This window comes from Cyclopterus lumpus, chromosome 20, assembly GCF_009769545.1.
Source record: "Cyclopterus lumpus isolate fCycLum1 chromosome 20, fCycLum1.pri, whole genome shotgun sequence".
Lineage (NCBI taxonomy): Eukaryota > Metazoa > Chordata > Actinopteri > Perciformes > Cyclopteridae > Cyclopterus > Cyclopterus lumpus.
This window is the reverse complement of record NC_046985.1, coordinates 7,377,415-7,405,166: the sequence shown is the minus strand read 5'-3', so window position 1 is coordinate 7,405,166 and position 27,752 is coordinate 7,377,415. Positions and strand designations below refer to the sequence as shown.

General features: G+C 45.3%; 2 protein-coding genes across 3 annotated transcripts in view; one reads left to right on the top strand and one right to left on the bottom strand.

The window, feature by feature from the left end:
- The first annotated feature begins 60 nt into the window (after positions 1 to 60).
- Positions 61 to 4,563, top strand: tgif1 (TGFB-induced factor homeobox 1). 2 transcript variants are annotated; one of them, XM_034560530.1, is made up of 3 exons: positions 61 to 439; positions 2,188 to 2,417; positions 3,194 to 4,563. In XM_034560530.1, exons 1-3 carry the CDS (start codon positions 424 to 426, stop codon positions 3,857 to 3,859), a joined length of 912 nt encoding a protein of 303 aa, XP_034416421.1. In that variant the 5' UTR covers positions 61 to 423; the 3' UTR covers positions 3,860 to 4,563. The 2 variants fall into 2 exon arrangements, with proteins under 2 accessions (XP_034416421.1, XP_034416422.1); XM_034560531.1 differs by having other exon boundaries at positions 68 to 171.
- A 3,752-nt stretch (positions 4,564 to 8,315) lies between these two features.
- dlgap1b (discs, large (Drosophila) homolog-associated protein 1b) overlaps positions 8,316 to 27,752 on the bottom strand; it is a 36,732-nt gene continuing 17,295 nt past the window's right edge. The window contains exons 5-10 of the mRNA XM_034560152.1: positions 14,982 to 15,367; positions 14,827 to 14,906; positions 11,049 to 11,464; positions 9,764 to 9,855; positions 9,063 to 9,215; positions 8,316 to 8,534 (exon numbers count right to left, since the gene is read on the bottom strand). Coding sequence (XP_034416043.1) covers positions 8,316 to 8,534; positions 9,063 to 9,215; positions 9,764 to 9,855; positions 11,049 to 11,464; positions 14,827 to 14,906; positions 14,982 to 15,367 — 1,346 coding nt within the window. The remainder of the gene's footprint in view (positions 8,535 to 9,062; positions 9,216 to 9,763; positions 9,856 to 11,048; positions 11,465 to 14,826; positions 14,907 to 14,981; positions 15,368 to 27,752) is intronic.

Below are 27,752 nucleotides of genomic sequence, written 5' to 3'. Positions count from 1 at the left end.
CAAGCCATGCTGATGTCACAGATTTTTTTTTTTCCTCTGCCCTCTCCGCGGTGGGAGGATCTCTGTGCGTTGAGTCACGCAGCTGTCAAAGATAGCTGTCACCCAGTCTCAGGATCAAACACACAGTCAATGAGAAAAGGGCTTTGAGCCGAAGGGACGCAGAGATCTCAGGTAACCCCCCCACCCCCCTTCCGTCTCCAAACAACGACCAGAAGAAACGGGAAAAAAGCTCATTTCTTGTTTTAAACACACACAAAAAAAGCGGGGGGGGGAGAAGAAGCGACTTTTGATGAATAAGGATTTTCGGATATTCGGATACACGCGCTGGGGATATCTGGAGAAAAGAGGAAAAGCACCGCACTGACACAAAGGCAATTTTCTTCGGCGCTCGACGAGGAAAAAAGTGGACATTTGCGGGGGGAAATGAAGACGAAAAAGGGTAGGTTGGATGCTTGTGAGAGAAATAAAGTCGAAACGAGTTTAGATACCCGGAGACATTTATCGGAGCGATTTCCGCTCGTATACAAAGCATGCAGTCTATTGTGTCCTTTCCAGACATGACAGGGGGCTTTTCTTGTTCTGCCATGTGCTGGGCGCGATATCAAAAGTCCACCAAAGCTACGTTTGGCCGTCATTTGCGGGTTGTTTTTGTTGGTAAAAACAAAACAAAACAAAAAAACACGTTTAACGCCACTTTCGGCATAATAACATGCAGACTGTTTCGCCATGCGTGTTGTTTTCCTCGTCACGGTGGAATTGGGCTAAACTTCAGGAAGGAAGGAAGAAGAAGAAAAAAAATGTCCATAACTTCATCGGAAAGCGGCTCGCTTTCAGTTTGAGCACGAGCTCGTTAAGAGTCGCGTGCGCTACATGTGTGTCGAAGTTTGAGGAAAGTGATGGTTCGAGTGTAAAGTTTGGCTGTTATTGTGACTTCAAGGGTCTGAAAGTGTTGCATTTACGTTCCGGCCAATAAGCTCGTTTAAAAAAAAAAATCGATATCTAGCATCTTTTAACCCTCGACCACAAACAAATAAATAGTATCTGAATCCTAAACGAGTGTTTAATAACCGCCATGACCCCATTGTGGGAAGTTGCTGTTGCCTTGTTACATTGGCGGACCTCGTGGTGCAGCGCACACAAACAAAAGAAAACCCCCTTACAAGTTACTTCAACTCCCCAAACCAGCCCCTGTTTTTATGCCTTTAAAAAAAAATTAAACGTACTTTCCGCAGTTTAAACTCCAATATTTTGGAGGGAGCGAAGTTTGTGTTCGAACTCGCTGTTTTAAAAAAAAATAAAATTGCGTGTAGAAACTTTTGAATCGCATACAAAGAAGCACGCAGCCCTGGATTCTTTTGTTTAGTCTGGAGACGCTGATTTGCAACAGGTCTCCCCTCCCCCTTCCCCTCGCGCCAGCCTACGTAATTACCTCATCCTGTTGGCCGCTCAGACTTAGGAACTTTCTTGCTGCTTTCGCACCAGTTCGCCTCGCAGCAGACTGGATTAAATGCCCCTGACTCATTTATGCAATGTCTTATTAATGGAGTCTGGATCCATGTGTAAATGGTGCAACAACAAAAAATATTATTTATATCCATGTACTTTAGGCTGAAAACTACACTAAAACTAAAAATCCGATCAAAGTGTTAACAGTTCATAAAGCAGATTTTGTTTTCCTGCCATTCAATACAAGTCAGAGGCACAAATCCTGTTTGATCATGACTGACTTTGATAAGACATGCCTAAAACACCAAATTAAATGAGAGCCAACTTTGCATAACCGCTACACAAAAAAAACCCACTGCTCCCTTCATGATGGGATTGTTCTTGTGGTCAGCCCGGTGTGCTTTACTTATCCAAGCATGCAAGGTGTGCTCCCAGTCTGCAATAGACCTGGCGTGTATTTGTCGAGGCAGGTTTTATAACTGACACAGCATCAGACCAGCCTTTGTGACGTCCCCCCCTTCATCCCTCCCTCCTCCTCCTCCTCCTCCTCCTCCCCTCGCTCCATATATGAATCACATGGCTGAACTTGACAGCTTGCTTCTGACACATCAGCTGCCTCCCAGACAGCTTGCTGCGGCAGAGCGGCTGGGAGACGGGCAACAGGGTGGCTGACATAAGCGGATACATATTCTTTTGTCTCGTCTTTTTTTTCACGATGCCACTTGTCTCCCCGCTGCGCAGGTTTGATGATGCTGTCGGGCAGCGAGACGGACGACGAGGACAGCGTCGACGCCCCCCTGGATCTGTCGTCCAGCTCGGGGAGCAGCGGGAAGAGGAAACGGCGGGGAAATCTGCCCAAGGAGTCGGTTCAGATCCTGAGGGACTGGCTGTACGAGCACCGCTACAACGCTTACCCGTCTGAGCAGGAGAAAGCCCTCCTGTCCAAGCAGACTCAGCTCTCCACACTACAGGTATGGACCTAACAAAAAAAGATAAGATAAGATTGTCTCAGCTTTTGCCACCACTCACCAACACTTCACTGTAAAAGTCGAGAGGAAGCAAGTGTCAGCTTGACTGAATCATTTCCTGTCTAGAAGACAAACAAAGCACGGCACATCAACAGTGAATTGAAGGTCATCCAAACCAGCTTGATGTTGCAACATTAAAGTCTGAGACAACGTGAGTAAACTCACTCCCTGTGTGCTGTGGGCTTGGCTGAGGCACTTGGACAGGAATTTCCCTCCCTCCAGCCCCTTTCCATCCCAGCTGTCTGGGAACAATGCAGAGTCATTTACATGGTTGGAGCTGAGCTAGTTACGACTAGCCTGGAGAACTGAGGAGAAGAGAAGAGCGATGGCCGTGATTACTGCTATGACAAAGGAGATTACTTTTTATTGAAGACTCTTTTGAATACCGGATTACGAAATTCCAAACTGGACTTTTGGTTGAAAGTTAATGTTTAGCTTCTCAGACGCTGGAGTTATCCTAATCTTGGTCTGTTTTTTAAATTTATTTCTGCAGTGCTGAACGGTGTGAAATATACAGCCTCTGGTGTAGAGTAGAGTGGGATGGGATGGTGTTTCATTTAGATTTCTCTCTTTTGAAAACACAGGTGCAATCTGCACCTGGGGATAAGTGTACCAGCAGGTTTTTTTTGTTTTAAAATTGCATGGCAGAACATAAGGGAGACCTGTGAATGCTACTTTCTCACGGCATACTTTTTGTTGTTGTTGGTTGTCTCCTCCAGGTGTGCAACTGGTTCATTAACGCACGGCGGCGACTTCTTCCAGAGATGCTGAGGAAAGACGGCAAAGATCCAAACCAGTTTACCATATCCAGGAAAGGCAGCAAAGCAGGCGACAGCTTCTCCGACAGCTCACAGTCCCCCAAACACGGCAGTCCGGCAGGCGGTACGGAGGAGAGCTACGACAAACGCGTTCTCCATCCCTCCAGCTTCGAACCCGCCGCGTCCGGTGTCCTGAGAAAGGCGGATTCTCCCTCCATGCCCTCTCCAACGTCTTTGTCCCCCTCTCCGGGGCTCGTGCCCACCCGCCCCTCTGTCATCTGTCACACCACTGTCACCGCAGCAATGCAGGGAAGCCCGACAGCCTCCCACCCGTCGGCGCCGGGAATGAACTGTGACAGGGCAGCCGAGCTGTTGCAGGCTGCACAGGTCCAGGCGCTGCTCAGGTGCCAGGATGAAGGGCAGGGCATCAAGCCTCTCCCCACTACCACCATCCTCGGCGGCACCGGCATGGAGGGCAACCTGAGCCCCCGCAGCGGGCTCTTCAACACCCCTCCCCCCACCCCTCCAGACCTCACGCAAGACTTCAGCGGCTTCCAGCTCCTGGTGGATGTGGCCCTCAAGCGGGCTGCGGAGATGGAGCTGCAAGCCAAACAGCTGGTCTCCTAAAAGTGACTGGAGAAGAAGGAGAAGAAGAAGACGGATTAGAGACTGACTTTGTGTCTCGACTGGGGAACTCCTCAGAGTTCAGTGACTTGTCTGCACGCAACAGAGAACAAATCCAGATGAAATCCTGATCATTTCTATTTTTGGTATACCAATCAAATTGATGAGGACGTTTTTTTATTGAAAAAAAAAAAAACTGTATCGAGGTGCCTTGGCTGTAAGTTCTTTATTCATTTCACATACATGCGTATGTATCTACATGTGTATCTTATTTGCACACAGGGACCAAAAATGTTATCCGAGAAATGCTGCCCGTCTTATGTCTTTCCATTATACTGTATATGATTTTAGAGAACGGAGAATGAGCTAGAATCAGCCCTCCTTCAGAGACCAATCACACAGATTGGTCTGGTCCACACACGTTTACTCTTTTACATTTCAGAGATCAGCTCATGATTAGTCTGCCATGTCTGTTTGCACACTAAAGGCAGAGGAAGGTCATCTCAGTGTCTTAAACATACTTTGCTCTCAAGCATCTATGACAAACTTATTCACTACTGTAGTACATGTTATGTGTTTCCATGAGTATAAGTATAGTTTTGATTTTGTAATTTACTTTTAGCTATTTTAAAAGAAAAAAAACCCTATGCTTTTTTTTTTTTTTTCCTTCCCCGACCAAGGGATGTTTCAGATGACCAATGTAGCAGGTTCTTAGCGAAAAAACGACGGCCAGTGGACTGGAAAATTAAACACTACAGATGTCTTTTCTGCATTTGCTGTTTTACAACCTGACTAAGACAGCAATTTTGAAAATCACCAAAAAAGCATTTTCATGTATAATAGGACCATGTGTATAGTTAATGTGACATGATGCCCAATGATGTGATTTCTTTTCATACTGTGCAATGTTTGTGGCAAATAGGGGTCACATGGGATTCAAATAAAGTTTTGTTTTTCTACATCTCAGATTTGAGTGGATCATTCACACAGGCTGTGTTCTTGTAAATCCTACTGAATTTTGTGGAGATTACCGATTCATCCATTAAGGATACGGAGAGCGTATTAAGTCAGAATGCTCTGTAAATAAAAGGAGCAGAAATAGTATAGTATGTCTTTCCACAGGCTACCGTTAGGCTTTCAGACACATTCCTGTGTGTGAGGGGTTTACAACACCTCTTGACAATTAGCATAATCCTGCATAAATTAACACGAGCAAATGGCAGACGTCAACAGTTTCTTGCCAAAGGGGCTTTATGTGTGCCTGCATCTCAATAGAGTCAATGTAAATCAGCTTACAACGGAGTACGCTGGCTCGTTCAAGGCTATGAGGACAGCTGTTCCCTCCTGGTCCTGCTAAAGCTTCTCGTTTGGCCTCAATAGAATGTGTTGTCTTTATTACTCTTGAAAGAAAAGGGAACCTTTGCTGAGGTTGTTTTTTTGGGGGTTTCATTTAAAAAAAGACCCCAGGAACAATCGGAACCCTATCCTCACTTATCAGCAAGATTTAGTATACTTTTGGATCCAAAAAGCAATATCATTTTTAAAAAAACATTATTTTTTTGGTTTATAGGCTAGTCAGGAGTGACAGCTCTTGTCCTGAAGGTTGGGTTCCAACTTGGGGATGTAATCACTAATAAGGGTTTAAACAGACCTCCGGGCCCACAGTGGGCAGTTGTAGTCCGCCATGGTGGGCCCTCTGAGAGGTAGACTGACCCTGGGCCAAGCTTCATACAAAGACGACACCCATTTCCGCAACCCCCTCCCCTCTCTTGAACTCTGCCCACTGAGGTCAGCATGCCTCCCATCAGCATGACTGATGTATGAATGACGAATCACCAGAAGCTGCATGTACAGGAGCGTCGGGCCTAAGCCGAGGCCAAAAGTGCCGTCTAATTATGGGGGAACCGCCCCTGCGGAAGGGGAATGCCCTAAAAACACACCACGTCGGCCTTGTAATCTGTTTAATTATATTCCAATTGAAAGCACATGTGGAGAACAGCGAAATAAATGAACACAACAAAATGATGGCAATGATATATTTGTTTAATGCTGATAAGAGCTCATACACGTGCCATAACATCAACAGTGTAATAACATGAATTACAAAATGTATATTTGCTTAATAGGTTATTTGTTTGGGGGGGGAGGGGGGGTTGTTTACATTTACATAGGGAAACATTCATGTATGTACAAATGATGATTTGAATGTTTTTCTCTGAATATAACTACATCACAAGCTTCAGAATTGCTGGAGTGTCTTTAGAGTTTAGCAATGAACCACAATCCAACATTCCGGTTTCTATCTCCCTGCTATACCAGGAGCATTATATTGATATGTTAATATCATGAACATAAATAGGTAGTCAATCATTTGACAGACAATTTCAATTCAAATACACGTTCCAAAGTTAAAAAAAAATACTAAAATAACCTTCATCTACATGAAATGGCAATAAGTTTGAACTATTATTACTTGTACGCATCCTCTCTTCACTTCATATGGACCAACTAAAGGAAATACAAATCATACTGAACGGTTACTTCATCACGTGAGTTCCGAAGGAAAACATCAGGTGGAGGTTTTACTGAGACAAATAGCAGGAATATATCCATCCCTATAGTTATCCAATGGCACAAAACATTGTCAGATCAATACAGAGAATCAAACTACACACCAATGTCTGGTTATCAAAACAAGTATGTGATGGTAAACTGGCTTAGGATTGTCTCCACATTCAAGCAGCTGACAGAAACATCTGGTTACATTGAAGTAATGAGGGCTGAGATGTAGATCAATAGGAGCGTCATTCAAAAGATGGCACGGATACGAATCCCCTGTTTACCATCATGGCCGATCCTGGTGACTGGGGCTTTATATACAGTGAGAGACGAAGCCATGGTTCACATAACGTCAGTCACACTTCTCAGACACACACGCACACTTCTTCCCCTGAGACTGCTGTTGTGCTCGACTATCACATTAGAAATTAAGGCTGCTCACTGAAACAGAAAAGACAAAAAAGGTGCCTGTCATGCTAAAGAATCAACATAAATAAAATTAAAAAAACACAGTATAAGGGCCTTGTTGTCAGTGCATAATAATAGTCACAATGTCAGTAAACAGTCATTGTTCTCCTAACCGATAAATTAAACATTAATACAAAATATTAGAAATTGGATATTTTTTGTGTGACCGTCAAAATAATTGCTTCATTTGGAGGCAGAGATAGTGCACACACAGTGAGGAGAATATAGTCCCTTTTCCGTCCTTTAGTCTCTCTACCGTCAATAAACCTCTCTTTTCTAAAAATGACGTAATAAAATACAGTACAGCTACCAGTATTGTACCAAATATCAGTATTTTAGCAATGCCTGTACCACCGAAGAGTTTGAACGCAACATGAGAAATCAGTTACCTTGTGTCAGCATGCGTGCCATGTCATTCATTATACGGTATGATCTTTATACAAACATGTTTTTCTCTCTTTAGAATGAGACAAGATGGGTGGTTTGTTTACTGTTTGTTGATACTGCTACCTTAATATTCAATTACAACTAGGACCCATTAGACCTAGAAAAATAGGAAGCACTTTTGAATGTGACGTCTGAATCATACGACACGCACACACACACACACACACACACACACACACACACACATTAGCTTTGTGGCATTTTCAAACAGGGATTCTTTCAGTGAATTGCAGTCTTTGCAGGAACCACAGGCTCAATGGCCACTTTGCCTCACCTGGAGGAGCAAAATCTGACCTCTTGACCCTTCTTACGTGGATTGGCCCATTTTCAGACAGAGGGCGAATTGTGTCGCGAACTGACACGATAGTGTCTGGTCTTTTCACCATCATTTTCTTTCATAATGTTTGGGCTCATTAAATATATCAAAACTCAGAACATGGGATTTTATACAAATATCTAAACAAAATAGGCATAAATAATTCATCTTAAATATAAGTCAGTAGGTCAGGTATGGTCTTTCCATTTGATTTGAACTGAGCAGATCAGATCAAATTCATCCCTCGTTTATTGTGTTTGCATGTATACATACATACACACACTCCACATGAACATGCTTGGACCTTCCCTGTTTACCTCTGATTTTCAGCACTTGAAACATAATAATGTGAAGCATCACTGCTGTGCTACACCTGGCTTACTTTGAAATATCAGGCCACTTAAAAAAGGGATAAGATACATCTTTGTAAGTGAAGAGGGACTGCTACATCAAAGCTGGGAGAAGGAAATGAAGGGGGGGGGGGATGATCAATAAATAAAGCTGTACATGTACATTTCTTGTTCTTCTTCCATTGTGATTAATCCCACAGTGATCTGGGAAGTCCGCAGAAAATGTGATTATGTTATGTTAGCACCCTAGCCTTACCATTCAGTGCTTTAAGTGTGTAAGGAACAGTGTATCAGGCATGTGTACATGCATCTGTGTGTCTCATAGTCTGGTCTGAGCCTCTGGGATATAGATCTCGATACTGTCTGCGCTCTCTGTAGCAGAGCTCTGCCGAACCGACGCGGCACGTTTGGCGGCTAGCAGGCGCTTGCGAGCCTCCAGACGCTGGCGCTCAGAGCTCTCCAGCGAGCGGTCCCTAGCCAGGGAAGGGTGGTGGCCCTTCAGGGGCTTCTTTGGCACAGGAGGGGGCATCCTTCTCTCCTGGACAGGAATGACAAAGTCTTAATGATAGACCACTGAGTCCTCATGGCAAGCTGCAGCTAAACACAGTAAGGAGCAACACGACCGCAGCCAGCTTGCGTAAGGGTTAGAAAGAGCAGTGCAGCTTTACGTCGGCATAATGTGCATGCAACTTTGAATGAGGTTATGGTTCACGGTGGCAGCCATTTGTGTGGGGTGAGAGAGCACGGCGGTGGCCATTGTCTGAGGTAAAAGTGACCATTGGAGACGGACAGGCCCCAACGGTGCATGGCAGGTAGTGTGGCTTCTCAAAAGCAGCTCACTGTCGACAACAAGATAAAACAAAACACAAATACAAGTAGCGACGTCAGGCAGGCAACGTGACAGTATGCAACACATGTCTGCATGCTACAACAAAGCTGAGCTGTCAATCACTCTGTTTTACAATATAAAGTATACAGCGATGGCGACAGATAGCATGCGGGTTAGCAAAGCGTTTCAGTGTGGGATTTGATACATGGATTTGATATTGGCAATGTGTTTTTGCACCTGAATTTCTGGTGGGGTCAGAGGTTTCCAGTTGTTGGCTTTGAGTTGGTGGAGTTCATCAAACTTCAGGCTAATGTTCTCGATAGACAGCTGGAGCATGTCCCAGAAACCGGCCAGGTCCTGGGAGATGGGCCGTGGGTTTGCATTTGGGTTCTGATACACAAAGATTGATTATTAAAAAAGACGTCTGCATGAACACATATATACAAACACATAATGTGTATTTATATCACACATTAAAAAAAATAGTGAATGGAATGCATATTGAGGTTATTTGACACATCAATTTGTCAGTCTATCTGTCAAGTTATCATCTTTTATTCAATGTTGTCCACTGCTTCACAAACAATATGAATATAGACATATTACAGTTCACAAATTGTATTCATCTTGTTGTCATAATGGTATATAATAAATGATGCATCACAGGTAGTTAAAACATGTAGACATGCAAATAGTTATGCAATAAAAAGCGTTTGGCTTCTTCAATGCATTTAGATGAACTAGAGAGACTGTAGTGTTCATACTGCAAGTTCCATTTTTTGTATGTGAAGGACAGTAAGGGTGTGCAGATGCACACGCTACACTAGTTGCATAGTAAATGAGCTCTGGTTTGTCCTGTCAGGATGATTTGTGCAGGATGATGTCAGTGTTGTGGGGGGAGGGCTGGGGAAGCATGCAGAGGATGAGGTGACACATACCAGATTCTCTTCACACAGCTCCCGGAACTGCTGGAACTTCTGGGACATCAGCAGCTGGGCACTCCCCACTGCACTGCGGATCTTCCCCAGGACTGCAGAAAGACACACACGCACGCACATGCATGCACACGCGCACACACACACACACAGAATTCACAATGCAATTACTCACAGTACCGCATACTGCAGGCATGTTGCAGCAGTAGCAGAGAGGGCGCAATTGTGATGCAAGCGAAAAAGGATACGCTAGAGTCCTCTTTTATCTGTGCGTCTCAGAAGCATCAATCATTCAGCAAAATGAAATATTTACTAAAATGCACTGGAATTCAAAATAGCAATCCTATATGAATACACAATTCAAAAGGCCATATTTAAAGCACATAATAAATACGTTCATCGATGTCCCGTATCAAAAAGAAACTTAAAAATCAAACATTTAGTTGCGAAAATAATTTACTGTTACAGTATATTTCTCTCACAGTGCCTGTTCATTGGACTGACATAGGAGATAAACAAGATTGTACTGCATAACCTGACACCGTCAGTCCTATTGACTTATCCCTGTGGAGAGGAACTGTCAGTGCATACATTAGTGTACGTGAGGAAAAATGGGATCAGAAACTGAGAGGGGGAGTAATGAATCTGCACTACAGATACAGTTGTTTACTCCTTCAGGATGGGTGTGTGTATGTGTGTGTGTGTGCGTGTGTGTGCGTGTACACATGGTAGTGTGGGATCTGGGAAGATATAACCTTGAGACAGACTCCCTGTTCAGCATGTTCTGTGAGAGAATATCTTGCCTGGAACCATAACAGCACACTAGCTGCATAAACAATGACATTTTCGGTAAGACTTGAAATCAGCTGTGCAGTATACGGTCAGGTATAAATACAGTGCCTGCTGCCCGAGGCTTATTTGCTCCGTCCGGTGAGTGTGTATGCATAAAACATATTTACGTGTGTCTACAGACATGCTCTGCAGTGTGCATATTTGTGTTACATCAAATAACTGTTGCCTGGAGGAGCAGGGAGAGAAACCCTTTCACTGTGTTTGTGTGAGAGTTCATTATACAGTGTGTCTAAAGGACAGATGTGTGGCTGGGGCCAGAAGCGGCCTATTGATAAGTATGCACGGTATGTCAGTGGAGGCCAGAGGGCCTGAGACAGGAACAAGCAGCTATTGTGGTCCAATATCATGAATATCAGCACCCTCCAAATCAAAGGAGATGAGGGGATGAAAAATGGAATCTTATCATCTTGGCATTAAGCTTTATGAGTCGACTCACTCTCATCAGGCAGCTCATTCTCCATCACATCCTGCTCCATCCGTCGACACCAGCCCTCCATCCGCTCCGTCTCAGCCTGCAGCAACTTGAGGAACCAGCGGCCGTCAGGGGGGCACACCGATCGTCCGACAGCCTGCAGAGCCTCCACCTCTGGCTCTGCCACACTGTCCATCCAAGGGTCTGGTGGGGGAAGGATTGAAGGGTCGAACCCCACCTCCCCATAGTCGTCAGCGGCACAAGCGTGGTAGTGGTTCCCAGAGCCCTGGATGCTGACTGTGGAAGAGGCAGCATCGCGGGACAGCTGCCGTGGCATGGTGGCAAAGTGGCGCGGGGGAAGCTCCGGGGCGTCTGATGGGTCGTCGAGGTCAGCCTGCACCGCCGTGGTTACGCTGTTGGAGCGGGTCATCCTGCGGTAACTAGGAGAGGAAGCAGAAACACACTTTCCTTTGTGATTGATTACACACAAATTGTATAGTAATTCCACATTAGCGTCTCCTTTTAGCAGTAATTATAATAAATTGTTTACACACAGTTCTTGGAGGGGATCCCAGTATGAAAAATTTAAATTATCACGATGTTAGCGATGAATAGCATTTGTCGTGTGGGACGTCCTTTTGGTGTGTGTGTGTGTGTGTGTGTGTGTGTTTTGTCACCTGGCTCATTCAGAAGCAACAGAGTATGCAGTCGTCCGTGGCACCACAAGACACACACACACACACACACCTGGGAACCCTCCCTACAGCTGTGTGTGCCATGTTGTATTTGCCAAGTCCCTCCACACACTACGTGCAACAGCAGACACACACACACACACATGTACAAAGATGAAATCAAGCCACACAGACAGTATGCTATGTATGCACCCCAGTAATGACTGGAACACCAGAGTTGGGGTTAGGGTGGGGGAGACTTGGGTGATTGGAGGAGCCGGTGGTCTAATCGCTGCAGGATTACAACTCAAATTGAGACATCACACAAAGCACATCTTTTATTAACACATACAAAAATGTGTCAGGGCGCAAACAAGAGATACACGTTACTGAGCATACATGAGGGTCCTGCACGGACCGGGGCTCAGAAGACACAAATAAAGAGCGAATAAAAGCAGAAGAGTACACATTTGAAGTGATCCCCATATGTCTTCATGCCAACTTTAAATACCAAGCATTCCTCTTCTGACTGTCACCTATACATGTGTATGTTTACATATTTTACTATTTTGCAGTCAATAAACAGGAAATTAGTTAGATGTAGCAACTTTGCCAAGCCAGAAAAAAAAAAGATGGACTTGCCAGCCTGCGAGCTGTACTCTGATCCAAACATGCCCACAGTCCTCTCACACGTGAACCTCAGCCTGACCTGCCTGCAGCGCGACACACACAAATGATCATAGCTCCATCATGTCTGCCTCGGCCCGTCTCCGGACGCGCACTCCTCCAAGCTACCCATTCATCTCCAACCTCCCCTTTTCTCATTCATCTCTCTTCTTCCGTGAACAGAAAAAGAGCGAGAGCAAGAACAAGGGAGTGACTTCGGCAAGATCAAACAGTGTCAGTGTGTGTGCTTTATGTGTGCATGCAAGCAGCCCGTGAGTGCGAGTGTGTGTGAAGAGCAGTTAAAGAGTAACTCCTCCGAGCAGGTGTTCAGTTCTAATGACCTCAGCCTGCTTTCTATCAGTCTGCTAACAACTTCCTGCAGGGGCAGAGACGGGCAAGGCCAAACACGGCCCAGACAGAAAGACAGACATATCAATAGACAGAAGGCGAAAGAACAAGGAAGTGCATTTAAAGAGAAAAGCCAATGTGAGAGGAGGAGACTGTAAAATATCAGGAAGGTATATGCAGGAGAAAAGGAAAGTCCATGTTCTCATTACATTCATGTGGCGAACATGATGGAAAGTTGTAAATCACAACATAGGTGGAGCCTTGCATTCCTCATGCTGCCGCTTTCGGAGAGCCCCGTAACCTCAAGGTTTTTGTTTGAAATTGTATTAATTTCCCTCTCAACTGCACAGAGCATGAGAAAATAGTTCTGTCGGATGATAGAAAACATATTTTTGACATTTAACATTGCATATGAGAGGCTCCTTCTTTGTTTGTCTTGTGCCAGGGAGTTAGGACAAAAATAAAAAGACAGGGAGGTCTACATGTCCCTTCCATTGCCTTTTCAAGATGGTTGTGCATATGGTTTAGTCATAGGACCATGAGCAATGCCCCACTTCCCCTGTGGCCACAAAGCCTTTTGGTGATACACAATCCAAGAACCTAACCTTGCAAGGCCCTAAAAATATATTTTAAAAAATATATTTTTTTTAGTTGACTTTTTACATTTCTTAGAGAAAAATACGATACATAAATAGATTTGTTTTAATCTCGCAACATTTCATAATAGAAAGAAGTTTGTGAAAAGATAAACATGCTGTTGGTTGTGTTCATGTCTTTAACAGCTCTCTCCCACTCACTTAATCCTAGTTCAAACAGCGAGGTGAGGTTATGACCTGCGACTTCTGCATATAAACTCTCTCTCTCTCTCTCTCTCTCTCTAACACACATACACACACACTCAAATGGACACAGACACAAATAAGGCAGTTTGTGCACTGGAGCGAGCCTGTAGGAGTTTGGCACTCTCGCTGTCTGGGAAACTAATGTAGGGGGCAGAATGCCCAGACCTCCCAGGTACACACACATGCATGGACCAACACACACACACACACACACACACACACGCGCATGCAAGCAAACAGGTAAACAATCAAAACATGCGCTCACAAAAATACCCTCCCACCTACTCTAAACATTAACCAGAGAAATGCACAAGCTGCAGTGCTGCATGACATCCAAGCCCCCGCAGACTAGAAGGTGTCTGGGTGAGTTAATATTTGGCTTGGCAACTCCGGAAACTCAGAACTTGGTCACTCAGCTGAGACCTCCCATTTCAGAAAGCCCCTTACATTCCCTGACGCTGTGTAAGTGTGTGTGTGTGTGTGTGTGTGTGTGTGTGTTTTAAAGTGCTGGGACTCAGCCCTCACTGTGACCTAATAAAGGTGATGTCTCTTTGAATTCCCAAAGCATGCCCTGGCTACAGCAGGAAAACCAGTACCGTGGCTAAGTTTGTCACCTTGCCTCACCAAACAGAAGGTCCCTGTTTTGACAGTGTAAGTGAAAGCAGACAAAGAAACCAAATAAATGCCTGCGTGTCCCACCACAGGCCTCGATAAGCCTGAAGTGCAATGTGAGCTAATGGAAACAGCATGCACACAAGGCCGCTTCTCCTCAGACATGGGAACATGTTGCAGAATGAGAGAATGTATAGCTAACAGCACAGCGGTCTCTCAGAACTAAACAAACCCAATAAAACTCCCTCCCTTTTTTTTCTCTCTCCCTCCCTCCATCCCACACATGCGCAAAAAAACACAGACACACACACACACACACAGCCTCAAAGTAGCCTGAATCACAATGACTGGAGCAACAGATGGCTGTCAACTCACCCCCTCCACCTTCTCATCTCCCTGCACAACATCCTTTGGCCCAGCTGTCACTTGTGGGCCCCTGGCTGAGGGGGCTCTGACGCCAACCTCCCCTGAATTGGGGACAGCTGCTGCAGGAAAGCCAGGGCAGGGGGGCACAAGCTTTGTAGCACACAACAAACTTCTGCCTGTCTCTACAGGTTCTCTTCCGGCTCCTGCTATCTCTGCCTCATCCCTCCCATCAGACTCATCCAGTTTCACTTTTACAACCTCCTTCTTTCTTTCTCTCTTCCTCTCTTTACTCACCATCGTTCGTCCTCCACCTGAATTCCTATCGACTGGAATTTAGACTGCTCTTCCGTCGGCCCTCCTTCCTCCGGGTCCACCTAAGAGGAGGGGAGAAACTGTCAAAATGCAAGCCAGAGTTTCTCTTTAAAACTTAAACAGGCTGGTCCACAAACCTGGATCCCTATGGAGAGGCACTTGCGGAGCGCTTCCCTCTGCGCCTTGCTGTCTGCGGAGACGTGCGCGACGGCAGAGGTGGTGGCGGTGGCAGTGATGGTGATTGTGCTGTTGCTGACATGCTGGCTGGCTGGGCCGTGCACCTGCGCGTTAGCCGCCTCTATGGCTGCCGTCAGGGCCTTCATGCTGTCGATGCTCTCAGTGGAGTTGGACAGGCCCGGCTGGGAGCTGATGCCCGTCCGCGTGCCGGAGCCCCCGTCCATGTAGGCGTCCTGAGCGGACTCGGTGCTGCTCTGTGCCGTGATGGATATGAAGGGTTTGGACGGGGTGGTCCGTGGTGGGACCGGGGGAGGCGTCTTCTTGTAGGTGGTGATGCATGATGACACTGCAGGGAGGAGACAGAGAAAGATGAAAAGTATGAATAAAAGGTATACAAAAATCGGTTCAATAAAAGATAAGTTTAAACGACAACTATTTTATACAGGACGTTCAGCTCACTCCTCACAGGGAGTCCAAGAGGAGGAGAAGGAGAACATGGCCTGTGTACTTTTTCTTCTGTGGCTCTGGAGGAAGGGGTCTAAACTCTGGGAAAATAACCATTGTGACGTCATCTCAGATTGGATGAAAACCTGTATTACAAACTGGGGATGTGGAGTAACAAAGGGGCATTCAGGAGGAAGGGTTGAGTTGCATCGTAAGAAATTTAGGATGAAGACCCATTCTTGAAGCTAAAATTCCGGATATCTCAATTTCAAGCATTCTTTTTGTTTTAAAATGTGTCTCTTGTGATAGAAGTGCAATTATTAAAATCATTGAAATGCACCTTTGATTATCCTTATTGGTGATTTGGATAGCAAATAAAGACAATAAACCAAATCATAATATCAATACGTAATGAGTACAATATTTGTATATGGAGGGTACTTAACATAATAACCAGCAACTACATGGCAGAAATCTATACGTAGAATTGTATGAATGAAAGTAGTGTTATGCAACATATTGCAATTAAAATATATATATATATATATAGATTAATGACCTGAGAGGAAAAAGGCCGACAGTTTACCACAAGGTCTTAGGTCCCTGTGTTGGAGTCAAAATGGACAGTAGATTAGGGGCAACTTTAACAAATCAGAGCCTCGTCTAGTAATAGGATTAGTACGTCAGCCACTCGACCCACTGATCTAGTTGGTTAAGCCCTCTACGCACTTACTGTCCACATCCAGAACAATTTGATGGCGCAGAAAGTAGCCCTGCGTGCTTGTGTGCCTTGCTGTTGTTTGCACACTTAATTGCACAGAAGTTAAATAATATTTCTGATAAAGCACAGAAGTTAAATTATATTGTAGAAGACAGCTCGAGAGCGTAGTGCACTCCAAAGGCTTTGCATTAGAGCCAAGCAAATTATATTAAAAAGCATCATAGTGCTGCTCAGGTACACTCTGCCTCTCAAGTTACATCTCAAGGTTCTGCATAGACAACGGAGCCTCTCACACGCTGACTCAGCAGCCTGGGTATAGAAACATGCCAACAGACAAAAAACACAAAGAAAGACAAAAACAGCCACCTCTTAACGACATTATGCCTTGAAATCTCCTCCCTGGCTGGGTGCCATCATCAAAACTAGGTCGCTCTCTCTCTCTCTGCTCCGCACCAAAAGTGGGACACTGGGTTTCCTGGATCCCGTTTTAATCCCTACAAAAGACAAACATCCTACCGCGGAGAGATCGTTGCTCTGTGTGCGGCAGACAACTGTTGCCAGCCACACCCAGCACGAGCAGCCGTGTCTTAAACTATTAGCGCGGGACGTTGTTTGCTTTGTTTCCTGCCATCTCATTGACAGCTACAGATGGGCCCTAACATATTGGGAGGTGAACAGAGGGCTGACTTCATCCTCTTGGTTTTGTCAGAGTCATCCTCCGCTCTCCACCCACCGTCCTGCTCCCGCCTTGCCAGCAGTGATTGGATGATCCCGGACGAGATTTCTGTCAGGTTTTGACAAGCTGGAAAGTCTTCAGACCGGATGAATGCTGCGCCGAGATGAGATCACAGTTGCTTATACGAGTGCCTTTGATGGTGAGGTAGCAAACCACAAGACAAAAAGGAGATGACTTACTGTATTTCCTTCTACAAATAAATGTCATATGTTTAGGGAGAAACTGTATATGCAGGAACGACTGCCACAGACATCTTAGGCGGGACCATCCGAGCATGTCGCGATATACAGCACTGTCTCATCTTCTCACAGATGTCAAGGGAATATGATCGACATCCAGGGTTAAGCTTCAGAAAGGTCACCGAGTAGAGACCCACGGGGGGGGGAACAACAAATACACAGTGAACACACATGCACTCACACAGAGGGAGACGGGGCGAGGTCCTGCCCCTATCAGGCGTGGAGGTTCAAAGGATAGAATGTCAGCCTCTTTCATAGCTTCTATCCCCTGAAGTCATCTGAAAGTCACAGTTGCGCGTGCGCGTGTGCGAGCAAGCGTGTATGTGTGTGTGTGTGTGTGTGCGCACGCGCCCCTATCAGGCGCAGAGAAGGGTTAAAGAACAGAGGGTTTTCGTCCGCTCACTAAAGCGCTGTATGAAACAGGAGACGACACGCCACGTCCCACCTAGCTGTCACTGCGAGAGCCAGACACGCCGAGAATGACAGGGGGTTTTGAATGCCAAGACGGGTTAGGTAAACAAACTCGGGAGTCGGAACATGCCCACACACAAATGTATTTGCACACTGGCCTACAGACATGCACACGTATGCAACGGAGGCACACAAGTAACATTGACACAACCCAGCTTAACGTTTCAACCTCTCCACATCAAGGGAGACCACAGGTTTCCTGCCACTGATATGCTCTCCATTCATCGGGAGCCGTTGTCAACAGTGACTCGGGCTCATGTGTGTCTGTGTGTAAAGATGCGTCATCAAACATGGAGCAGAATTAATGGATTAGAGTTTCTTTTTTGGGGAAAGACTTAAAAGAAACTAAGTGAATTTAATTTCTGCCCGTCTGTCACTAGTGAGGTGAGAGCGGACCAAAACAACCGTCCTGATAAAACAGCAGCCAAGTTTCCAGTTGCCACAGTAATGATAAGGAAATGGTTTGATCCTCCTGCAGCCATGGACGCATTAGACAGCTACACAAGCCCGGACCTCCCACGCACAGACAGTCAAGGACAAAGTGAAGTAGAAATGTGACGCAGGATTCCACCAGACCCCCTAGAAGGAATGTGGAAAACTCTCTGCACCAATCACAAAAACACACTGACGAGCACACAAAAAGGTTTTTCTGTCAATCCATAAGGTTAGCGGAGCTTTGATCGCAGAAAAAGAAAGACATCATTCATATAGCTTGTGAAACGAGAACAACTTCCTCACTCAATGGAATTGTGGAATTTCATCTCTTCCCTCACAGAGGTAGGTGCAGCCTGCTGCGAGCATTGTCATCCCAAAGAGAAGAGTTTGTGAATGACAAAACTCTAGTGGCTCTCTCCATTTTGACAAATACTTCAAAAGTCCCATGCCGACAAGTTGGTGTGAATAGCAGTTCTTCTTGACAGAGCACTCCCCCACCTCTGGGCTTCATAATATCAAAGAATCCCTCTTCCCTCCCCTGGGACAAAGCAAAGGCTGCATTCATTTTGCTTGCCTTCAGAACAAAAACAGATCTGCTAGCTACCTCCTTTTGGCTCTGCTGATCACTGAGTCCCATTTGTGTGTCTGCATAGGTGTTTCCTTTATGGAATCGTCATGTTCATGATACGGGACAGATTGAAGGCAGGCAGCTGCCTTGTAATCTCCAATCTGTGTATCTGTGTGATAGGCCACTTCAAAGAGCAGACGGTTTGGTTTAGGAGGTTAGCTAACAGGAACGGGCTCCCCCGCGCGGGGGCCAGGAGCAAATCCACCACCATCCAATACAAAGGCCCGGAAAAGGGGCGGGCAGTATGGGGGAACATTGACAGCTGAGCCCAGCTGCACTGTGTTTGGGATGAGGGTCTGCCAGAGGGGAGATGATGGCAGAGAATAGCGAACAGTGTAGAGGAGCGAGGAGGAGGAGGAGGAGGAGGAGGAGGAGGAGGAGGAGGAGGAGGAGGAGGAGGAGGAGGAGGAGGAGGAGGAGGAGGAGGAGGAGGAGGAGGAGGGTAAATCAGAGAGTTGCTGCCCGGCTCCGTCTGTTCACTTTCTGTCCATTTGTCCATCTCCCTCTCTCTCTCTCTCTCTCTCTCTGTCACACAGACATAAGAGAACCAGCTGGAGTCCTTTGTGATGGCGTCGCCATGGCGACACATAGCAACATGACGTTTACCGGGAGGCTTGGCGGCTTACCAGCGGCAAGCGGAGGGGAGCTTCTGTTGGCCATTTGTTTACCTTGACTGGGTACACTACAGCTGCACTGACACTCACCCAAACACCAGCCAACAAGAACACACAGCAGGAATAATGGGTCACAGCTAGCGTGAATTAAAAATAAAATAAACACCAGCATAACAGCGTAGACAGGACCACTGGATGCCACTGTGTTGCAAATGAATATCCAATAATGTTCCTGGACCAGAAGCAGGAGCTTTGTGCAGCTGAGTACTTAACTCCAGCAACCAGTTTGTCTTGGATCCTTGTCAAAAGTAAAGCTCGTCACTGGGTTTCCAAGGCAATGTCATGGGATGACAATGAACTGAAAGGTTCACACAGGTTGAAGTGACACTGCTGTTGTGAACAACAAAGCAGAAATACAAGGAGCACTCTAAATGACTCAACATGGCCTCCGGTAGGCTCCTGTGAGTAACTGTAAAGGAAACACGAGAAAGCCTTGAGTCTCAAAGTGTTGTGTTCAACTAACCTAAGATAGCAGGTTTGTTGCTCATCACTGCATAGACACAACAAACGCTGCACACAGTGGATACAATGCTCCTGAAATTTTTTTCTGACAGCCTTCTGAGTCACCTGAAAGTCTCCCTGAGACCCTCATGTCAGTCTACGCCTCCCAGCCACCAGAGGTCAAAGGTCACCAGAGAGGGTTTCTGCTCTCCAGATGCCTGAACTCTCTCAGACACAATAGCTCACTGTGTGCGCCTGTGTGCTTATGTGTGTGCAGAGGGGAAGGTGGCAGTCAAACGGGTGCCTTTTAAAGAAGTATATTTAGCATGTGTGAGTGGCTGTCGGGGAAGGAATTCTGAGTGCAAATGGTGCCAGTGTTGTAAACATCCGCAGCTTTTAAAAAAATTTTTTTTCTTTCCTCGAGTTAAACATAAGCATGCAAAGCCTATCAGCATGAAACATTTGTGAAATATGCCTCCGGTGTCCTCAGACCAACAGTGCTATCAACAAAGCCGTGTGCTCAGCGTGCCCTTTTTGACAGAAACCCATGTCAACAGTGGGTAAATGCTCTGGCAGGCTGGAGTCCCCTGAATCCCCAGATAAGAGTGTGTTTACAACTGTCAGCCAATGCTAAATCTGGCTGGCAGCTACTCACTGTTAGGCAATAGATTCACTTCACTTAACCCACTTTCCTGAGCTTCAAGTTCATAGAGAGCCCGGTTACCTGCATGCCTCTGTTATGGCCTGGCGTTCTCGTCGCCATGTAAATCAGTGACATGCAGGGAGAGACATGCTGAGAGTTAAAAAAAACAACACAAAACATTACAAAAATGGGGCGGGAAAATAAGAAAACACACTTGTTAGTAATCACGTTTATTCAAGATCCATTCGGCCTTGATGCAGTGTTTTGAAGCCAACCAATGAGGGGGAAGTGACATCACTAGCCGATTGTTTTATACCCCTCTAAAATCTCCAAATAACTAACAATTACTCTAACAGTAGTGCACTCGTCAACACTGTAAATACCAACTAGATGACATTTGTTACACTGTGTGGTATAATCATTTTGGATTGCGTTTAAATATGTAATCCCTAAATTCCTCCATGTACACTCCTGAAGCATGTGATCTCCTGAAGACTTCTTACATGGTGGTAGTTTTCTCGTTAGGCCTGCTCTGTGACGGCTGCCGCCCTTTTCTAGTGTTCTCCGTTACTTCTTGGCAAGGGCTTTACCCTGACTAGTGCACAACCACGTGAAGAGACACCTCCGTCTTTTGTTTCTGTCTAGAAAAGATCTGCCTGCAGGGGGTTGACCGAGACAGCATAGTCACTCAGCGTAAGAGGAGAAGAGGGTGAGAGATAAAGAAAAAAAAGGGGATGTGGAAGAGAAAAGGGGATAGGACAGAGGATGAGTTTGCTGTGTGGTTTCCTTCAGTTCCTGTACATTCCAGCTGCTTTGTGGGGCATGAGCCTGAGCATTAGCTCCAGCGCTAAAGCTAACACGCCCATACAACTCACGCATGCTTTCACTGCACTCATTTCCCACAGCATTGCTCACCGACCGACTGAGACTTTAAGAGTAGACTGTGCAGAGTGACACATCGCATGTGCCGGCAATGACAGCACGGGCAACTGGAACAAGCCGTGGCATACCTATAAACAGAATCATGTAGCTGGGGGGAGGGGGGAGATCAGTTAGTCATTTCATTAAACTGGCTTTGTGATTGAGCAGTGACTACGTCTACATACATCTTGTTACCGTTAAAGAACACAGAGATACCGATAGAGTGAAAGAAGAGGAGAGGACAGAGTCTTAATGGTGGTATTTTGTGTTGTGTGGATAATACAGCCCACTTAGGCCAGTGTCTGCCACACAGCGATGTTGCCACCACACTGTGCTGAACACAGTTCCCTGATAAAACATGACAGACTGTCCACAAGAACTGAACTTCTGTGAATTTACGGCCGAGTACAAGAAAACATAACCGCAGCCCTGAGGAGCAAAGGACTGGGACAAAATAGGAAAAACACAGCCAGATAGACAAAAAGACAAGTGGCTGACACACACACACACACACACACACACACACACATACATGAATCAGTCTTAAGTGAGAGGGATGAAACACAATGCGAATGTCATGTCATTACATGAAGGATCACTGCTTGCTGCAGCTGCTATTTACATATAAATGCATAAGAATGTGGTGAAAAGTTCACTTCTTCTTTCTGTGGTTTATATGCAACAAGCACTCTGGGGATTAACTCCAAGAGGCAAGAACTTGATTCATAAAATGACCAGGCACGAAAGGAAGCAGGAAAGCTGGCTGACGGTTTTTACAAGCGTTTGCGTTTACTCTTCCAGGAATGCCGTGAAACATTAGCGTTGGGTGTTGTTTCACAGTCCTGGTTTCCCCCCCCCCCCCCCCCCCCCCCCCACATTCCTTCCTCCATTCGTCCTGTTTGACGTTCTTTGTCCTGACCACTTGCACATGGAGGGGAAAGGAGACACTGACGGGCTTAATCCACCGCCAGAGGCATGCTAAAGCCATCTGGGCCCCAAACCAAATTGTGCGTCCCCTATATGAAAAGAAGGGCGCAGGAGGACGGATGGAGAGAGGGAGACGGAAAGTTAAGTGAGCGAAAGAGGAACATTTGAGAAAAAAGAGGGGGAGAGAGAAAAGGTAGGAGGAACAAGAGGGCATGAGCGGGGGGGATTTGGAACAAGAACCAGGCTACACTGACGCATACTATCTTTTGTGGTTTCCAGTCCTGACCCTCTGACCCTATACATCCTGTTGAAGGGGTAGAGGAAGAAGGGGGGAGAGGAAAGAAAGACGAGATGGCAACTATAGGCACTGGCTGCATGTGTGTGTGCAGCTGTGTGTCCAAAGTAGCGAGCAATGGAGACAGCATGTATCAGGGTAAATATGAATATCAGACTAGATGCTACAAAGCTCTACCCGTCTCTCAGGTGTGATTTTTCACACCCCTCTTCCTCTGTGTTTACATCCACTCCCCTGCAGAATCTTATGGGGGAGGAACAATAGTCTCTGCAACATTCCCACTCTCCTGCCGAGAGCACTCGTTTGTCTCCTGCATTCCTTTCCCCATTCATCTCTTTCTCTCTCTCTCTCCCCTCCTGGATAGAAAAAAAAAAAACTTTACACGGGGGTGGGGGTCTGAGAGTGTGTCTTAAAAACCTCTGAGTGGAGTCAGTACCCCTTGAACACAACCTCCCCCTCCTCCCTTTTCCTCCCCGTTTTACTTGGGTAGTGAAGCAGCAAAGCTCAAAGAAAGGGAGGAGAAAGAGGAGATGCATTCTTTCTCTCCCTCGCGCTGTCTCTCAGTGTGTACCGGGGGTGAGCTGTGGCTTATTTTTAATGACTGGTTAAAAAAATAAAAAGAGGGAGGGTTGGTCCTCTTCCCCGCCGGCCGCTTACACACAGGCTCAGTCACTCACACACACATTACTGTAGCCGAGTGTGGGACTTTCACAGAGAAGTCTTTAATTTGCGCTGGGGCCTGGCCTCCCACACTGCACAGCCCAAACCACCCACTTACAGCCATGCACCATTCCTAAGAGTTACTTCAACATACTCCCTACCCTGCTGAACAGTGAAAGCAACATGCACCACGCAATTTAGCTGTCAAGTCGCAAAACAAAACAAGAGAGCGGAGCAAAAAGCATGTTTGTCTTCATGCCTCCTTGGAGGATACTTAACTCCACATCCCAACCTCTTTTGTGTTTCTCATTCACCTTGCATGCTTTGAGTTTGCGGGCCTGGCCCAGCTTTAGCATGCAGGAGCCATGAGGATCATCCACAGTAAACACAGAGGAAATCCTTTTCGGGGCTTTGCTCTTCCTTTGCTCCTTCTGATGCCAAAACAGAGACAGGAAGAGCAAAAAGGGAGGAGTGGGACAGCCCCTACCTGACAGAGCAGCCCCCTGTCCACCTGATCAGACACGCCAAATGTGCCGTTTACATCTTGATAATCCCTTTAAGTAAAACTACAGATTTCTTCTGTAGGAAGCTGGTGTGTGTGTGTTCTTTCTGCAGAGCGAATACAGCAGGGTTCCAATGCCGCAGACATTCTTTGTATTTGCCGTAGCCCTGTCAGTTCCTCCCTGTGCCCTTCTCTTCTGCCTTTTTTTTTTTTTTTTTTTTAACTCAGAGCAGGAGCGGAGGAATGAATGACATTCCCTTCCTGTGTCAAAAGACATCCAAACGCCACTCTTCCCCCCTAAATAGCTATAATCAAAGCATTCCAGGCCACAACAAACTGGGACCAATTAAGTCGTAAGTAAACATGAACACCTAACAGCCACCAACAAAAGCTTTAAGCAGATACATCCTATTGGCTTTTATTCCGCTTTAGAGCATGTCCAGGCAGGAAATCACTGTTGATTCAAGGCGTACACATGCACACTGATTTCACACTAATTTATACTATATCAATGTTTCTATTTCTGCAGATATTCAACACATTCCTCCAGCTGTTAAGCATCCGCACAGATTACTTACGACGGCATTGCACCAGAGCGTCATGTTATACGCATTATTTGGGTCCATACTCAACACTTGCAGTTGAGATTTCACAAATCCCACTGGCGACATGCTTCAAAGCAGCTGAGGCTAGGAGGACATCTAGTGAAAGATTTTGTATTGCAACTCAAGAATGCTCTCTTTCCGTGGCCTACATCTGGATCACAGCGCCATGATTTACTTCAAAATAAATTTGACGTCAGACACACTAGAATTGAATGACTCAATGCAGCAATTCAGCTTGAATGACACATTTAACTGCAACAGTACATGCAGGAATAACAGGTAATAAATCCACAGATGTAAAAACGCTTTAAACTAAATAAAATCCATCTGCATCTGTTTATCTGATGACTAACACCCTGAAAGTGACATTGAGCCGTATAAAAGAGATGCTGAGTGTTTTTTTCCCCCCCCGTGTCAATGAAAGAGTGCAAGTTCCCACTGGCTCGCATTCTCAGACAGCCGTGACAGGATGAAGTAATTACGGAGTGGTTGACACACCAGCATGGTCGGGATTTATCTCCTACCAGGAAGGGAGATAGCCAAATCACAGTTTACCCACATCGAGGCGCCCAGTTCGGGCTCGACCCCGCAGCTGCAAACAGAGAGGCCATACACAGACACTTTGACACTCTCTGGTCACAGGCGTGCACACACGCTCAGAAGCTCCATTGAGGTATAGAGAGGCCTGCCGCTACTGGTGTCCTCCTCCATTTTTACTCCACATGTATAGGCAGTGCGTGCGCCGGTGTGTCGCCACATGCCTCGACCGAGCTCTTGTTTCCTGTCAAACACACCTACTTGCACCATCAAAGCATGCGGGATGACAGCATTATGCAGGTGTGTGCGTGTGAGAGGTAACAAGAGAGAGAATTGGAGAGACAGATGACACCAGAGTACTGTTTAATGTACATCCCCTCTTTGAATAATAATTCCACCTTAGAGGATGGCAGCTTTGATCCACTGACACACAGGTGTATTTCACATGCAGCGGCATACGCCGCTAAGGCAGGGCTTTATCGGTCCCTGTAATTAACGCCAGAGCACGGAGGCCTATCTGTGTGTGTGTGTGTGTGTGTGCGTGTGTGTGTGTGCGTGTGTGTGTGTGTGGGACTGAGGAACAGACATGGCAAGAGGGATTGATGGAGCTCAAAGGAGCATTCCTCCTCAATGAACAATGTTTGATCTCCATGTCTCTCGGGCACATATACATCAAGCAAAGTATGAACGCCAGTCATGATTCACATCTCATTTCCTCTATTTCTGTCTTCTGGACTCAAAAGTGTCACTGGAACTTAAGACCTAAAATAGTGTCTTACAGCAATACCACAAGATGGAACTTTCATAGATGGAGATCCACTGCTTTGGTAAGACATCAGAAGGCAAGCTTGATGTGTTTTTTAAACTGGAGATGATGCTCCCTCTTGTGGAGATAAACCTAAATTGAAAGAAAACGAAAACATTACTGAAGAAAATTCACCTGATTGGCATATTATCACAGAACTGGACGTATCAAGAGCAAGTTTTATTTTGGTTTGTGTTTTTCTTTGTACTGGGAACCACCTTGTAATATTTCAGTGAGGTTAAAATGCAAAACAGATTATTAAGATTTGGAACATGAAGAAAAAAGGCCTTTATCAGAAATTAACTTCAGCTTTTAGCATTTTTTCTAGTTTTCTAATATTTGAAATAATTAATATAGTGTTAAAATTATAATATTTTTTGGTTTGTAAGATTGTAAGATGTAAAAAATGTAATAATCAAAAGCTAACTGTAAAATTACAAGTGAGTCTCTGAGCATTGCATCAGACATAAACAAAAACAAACTGGCACAACTGGCATGTTTCTCTTACTTTTCTTTGGTCCCATCTCAACGGTCTCTTTTTATGCTATTCATCCACGATGGTAGCTTGGCTCGCCTCTCGTGAAAGCTATACTCATCCTTTACAGTTATTTCCTTTGTTTCTTACAAATACTTTATTATTAATATTGCTAAGCTGGGGTTTTAGTTCATGCAGAGTGCACGCATTTCCAAAATGATCAACTTTGGTAAAAACATTCAATGCAATATTCAATATTCAGAGCCAGGAGACAAAAGCATGTTGGTAAGGAGTTGATAAGTAAGGACAGGATCAGCAACCACTGAGGCAGTGCTTCATGGCTTAGCGTGTAACCATTTTAATTAACAACCTTATTTTCACCTAAACCTCCTTATCTTTGTTCTTCTCACTCTGTTCTATTTTTTTTTTATGTGGATTATGAGTTGACTTTGCCCACAGCACAGAGGAATTAAGAGGCTGATGAAAGACTAAAAGTTAAAAGACTAAAAGTGAGTAAAGAAAATGTAAGCGAGAGAGAAGAAACATTAAATAGTCAGGGACTTTGGTCCGCCCAGTACCCCCGGAGCCAGGGAGACTGTGTTTTTGAGTTGCCTGTCATCACATCTCCATCCAAAGTTCCTGTAAATGTGGAAAACCTGATACCTTCACTGGATGACTGAAGTAAAAGTGTCTGCCTTTCCCCTCGACAAGTACTTCCTCAGCTTAACATGGTAATTGCTTCTTAAAAGACAGAAAGGGGCACATCGTTAACAGGGAGAGTTGATGGGAAAATATGTGACAAATGACAGTACATGATGGAGAAAGTGGAGGAAAGACTCGTGGGACTGGGCTTCAGCAAGAATGTCTCACTCAAATAAAGGCTCACTGAAATGAAGTGAGAGAAAGAGACGGAGGGAATGAATGTCACAAATACATAGAAGGGGAATACTGCAAGCAGTACAAACATAAACTACAACTTATATATTCAGCCGCTTCCACATATAAGAGCTCTAGCAAGGTAACAATATTACTGGTAATACGTCGACAATACAACCATTCAGAGGGTCTATACATTCTCATGGAATAATATAAGAGCAATGAATAGTTTATTAGGGTCTTCAATCAGACTCATATTACATGTTTATATTGACATATTGAGTACATTTGAGATTATGATTATGAGATATGAGAGTAGAATAAACCTTCTTATACAAGACACGTATTACCCAAAATATGAATACATTCCTGAAAACGTAGATTACATCAGTTCTTTGGTCCAGAAACCACAAATGCAGCACACCTGCTTTTTCCACATATGAAAGTCGAGCCAGAAGGTAAAATGTTACTCAACATATTCCCGTTTGCACTCAAATGCGTCATCAAGCACCGACTCTGCTCTTTAACACAACCTTGCCTGCCGGGGACAGTCACTCCTGAAGCCATTTATAGCATTATCAGTTTAAATGCCAATACTTTTAAACACTTCAAAATATGGCTGTGCGACTTTGCCCTCGAGGCAACATTTTTTTCCGGGAGGAAAAAATGCCTGCACACAAACCGGAATGTAAAGTA

What these genes read in the sequence shown, in the direction of transcription:
- tgif1 (XM_034560530.1), top strand. An exon ending in CTCAGCTCTCCACACTACAG is followed by an intron (nt 2,418 to 3,193) that starts GTATGGACCTAA and finishes TGTCTCCTCCAG; the next exon opens with GTGTGCAACTGGTTCATTAA.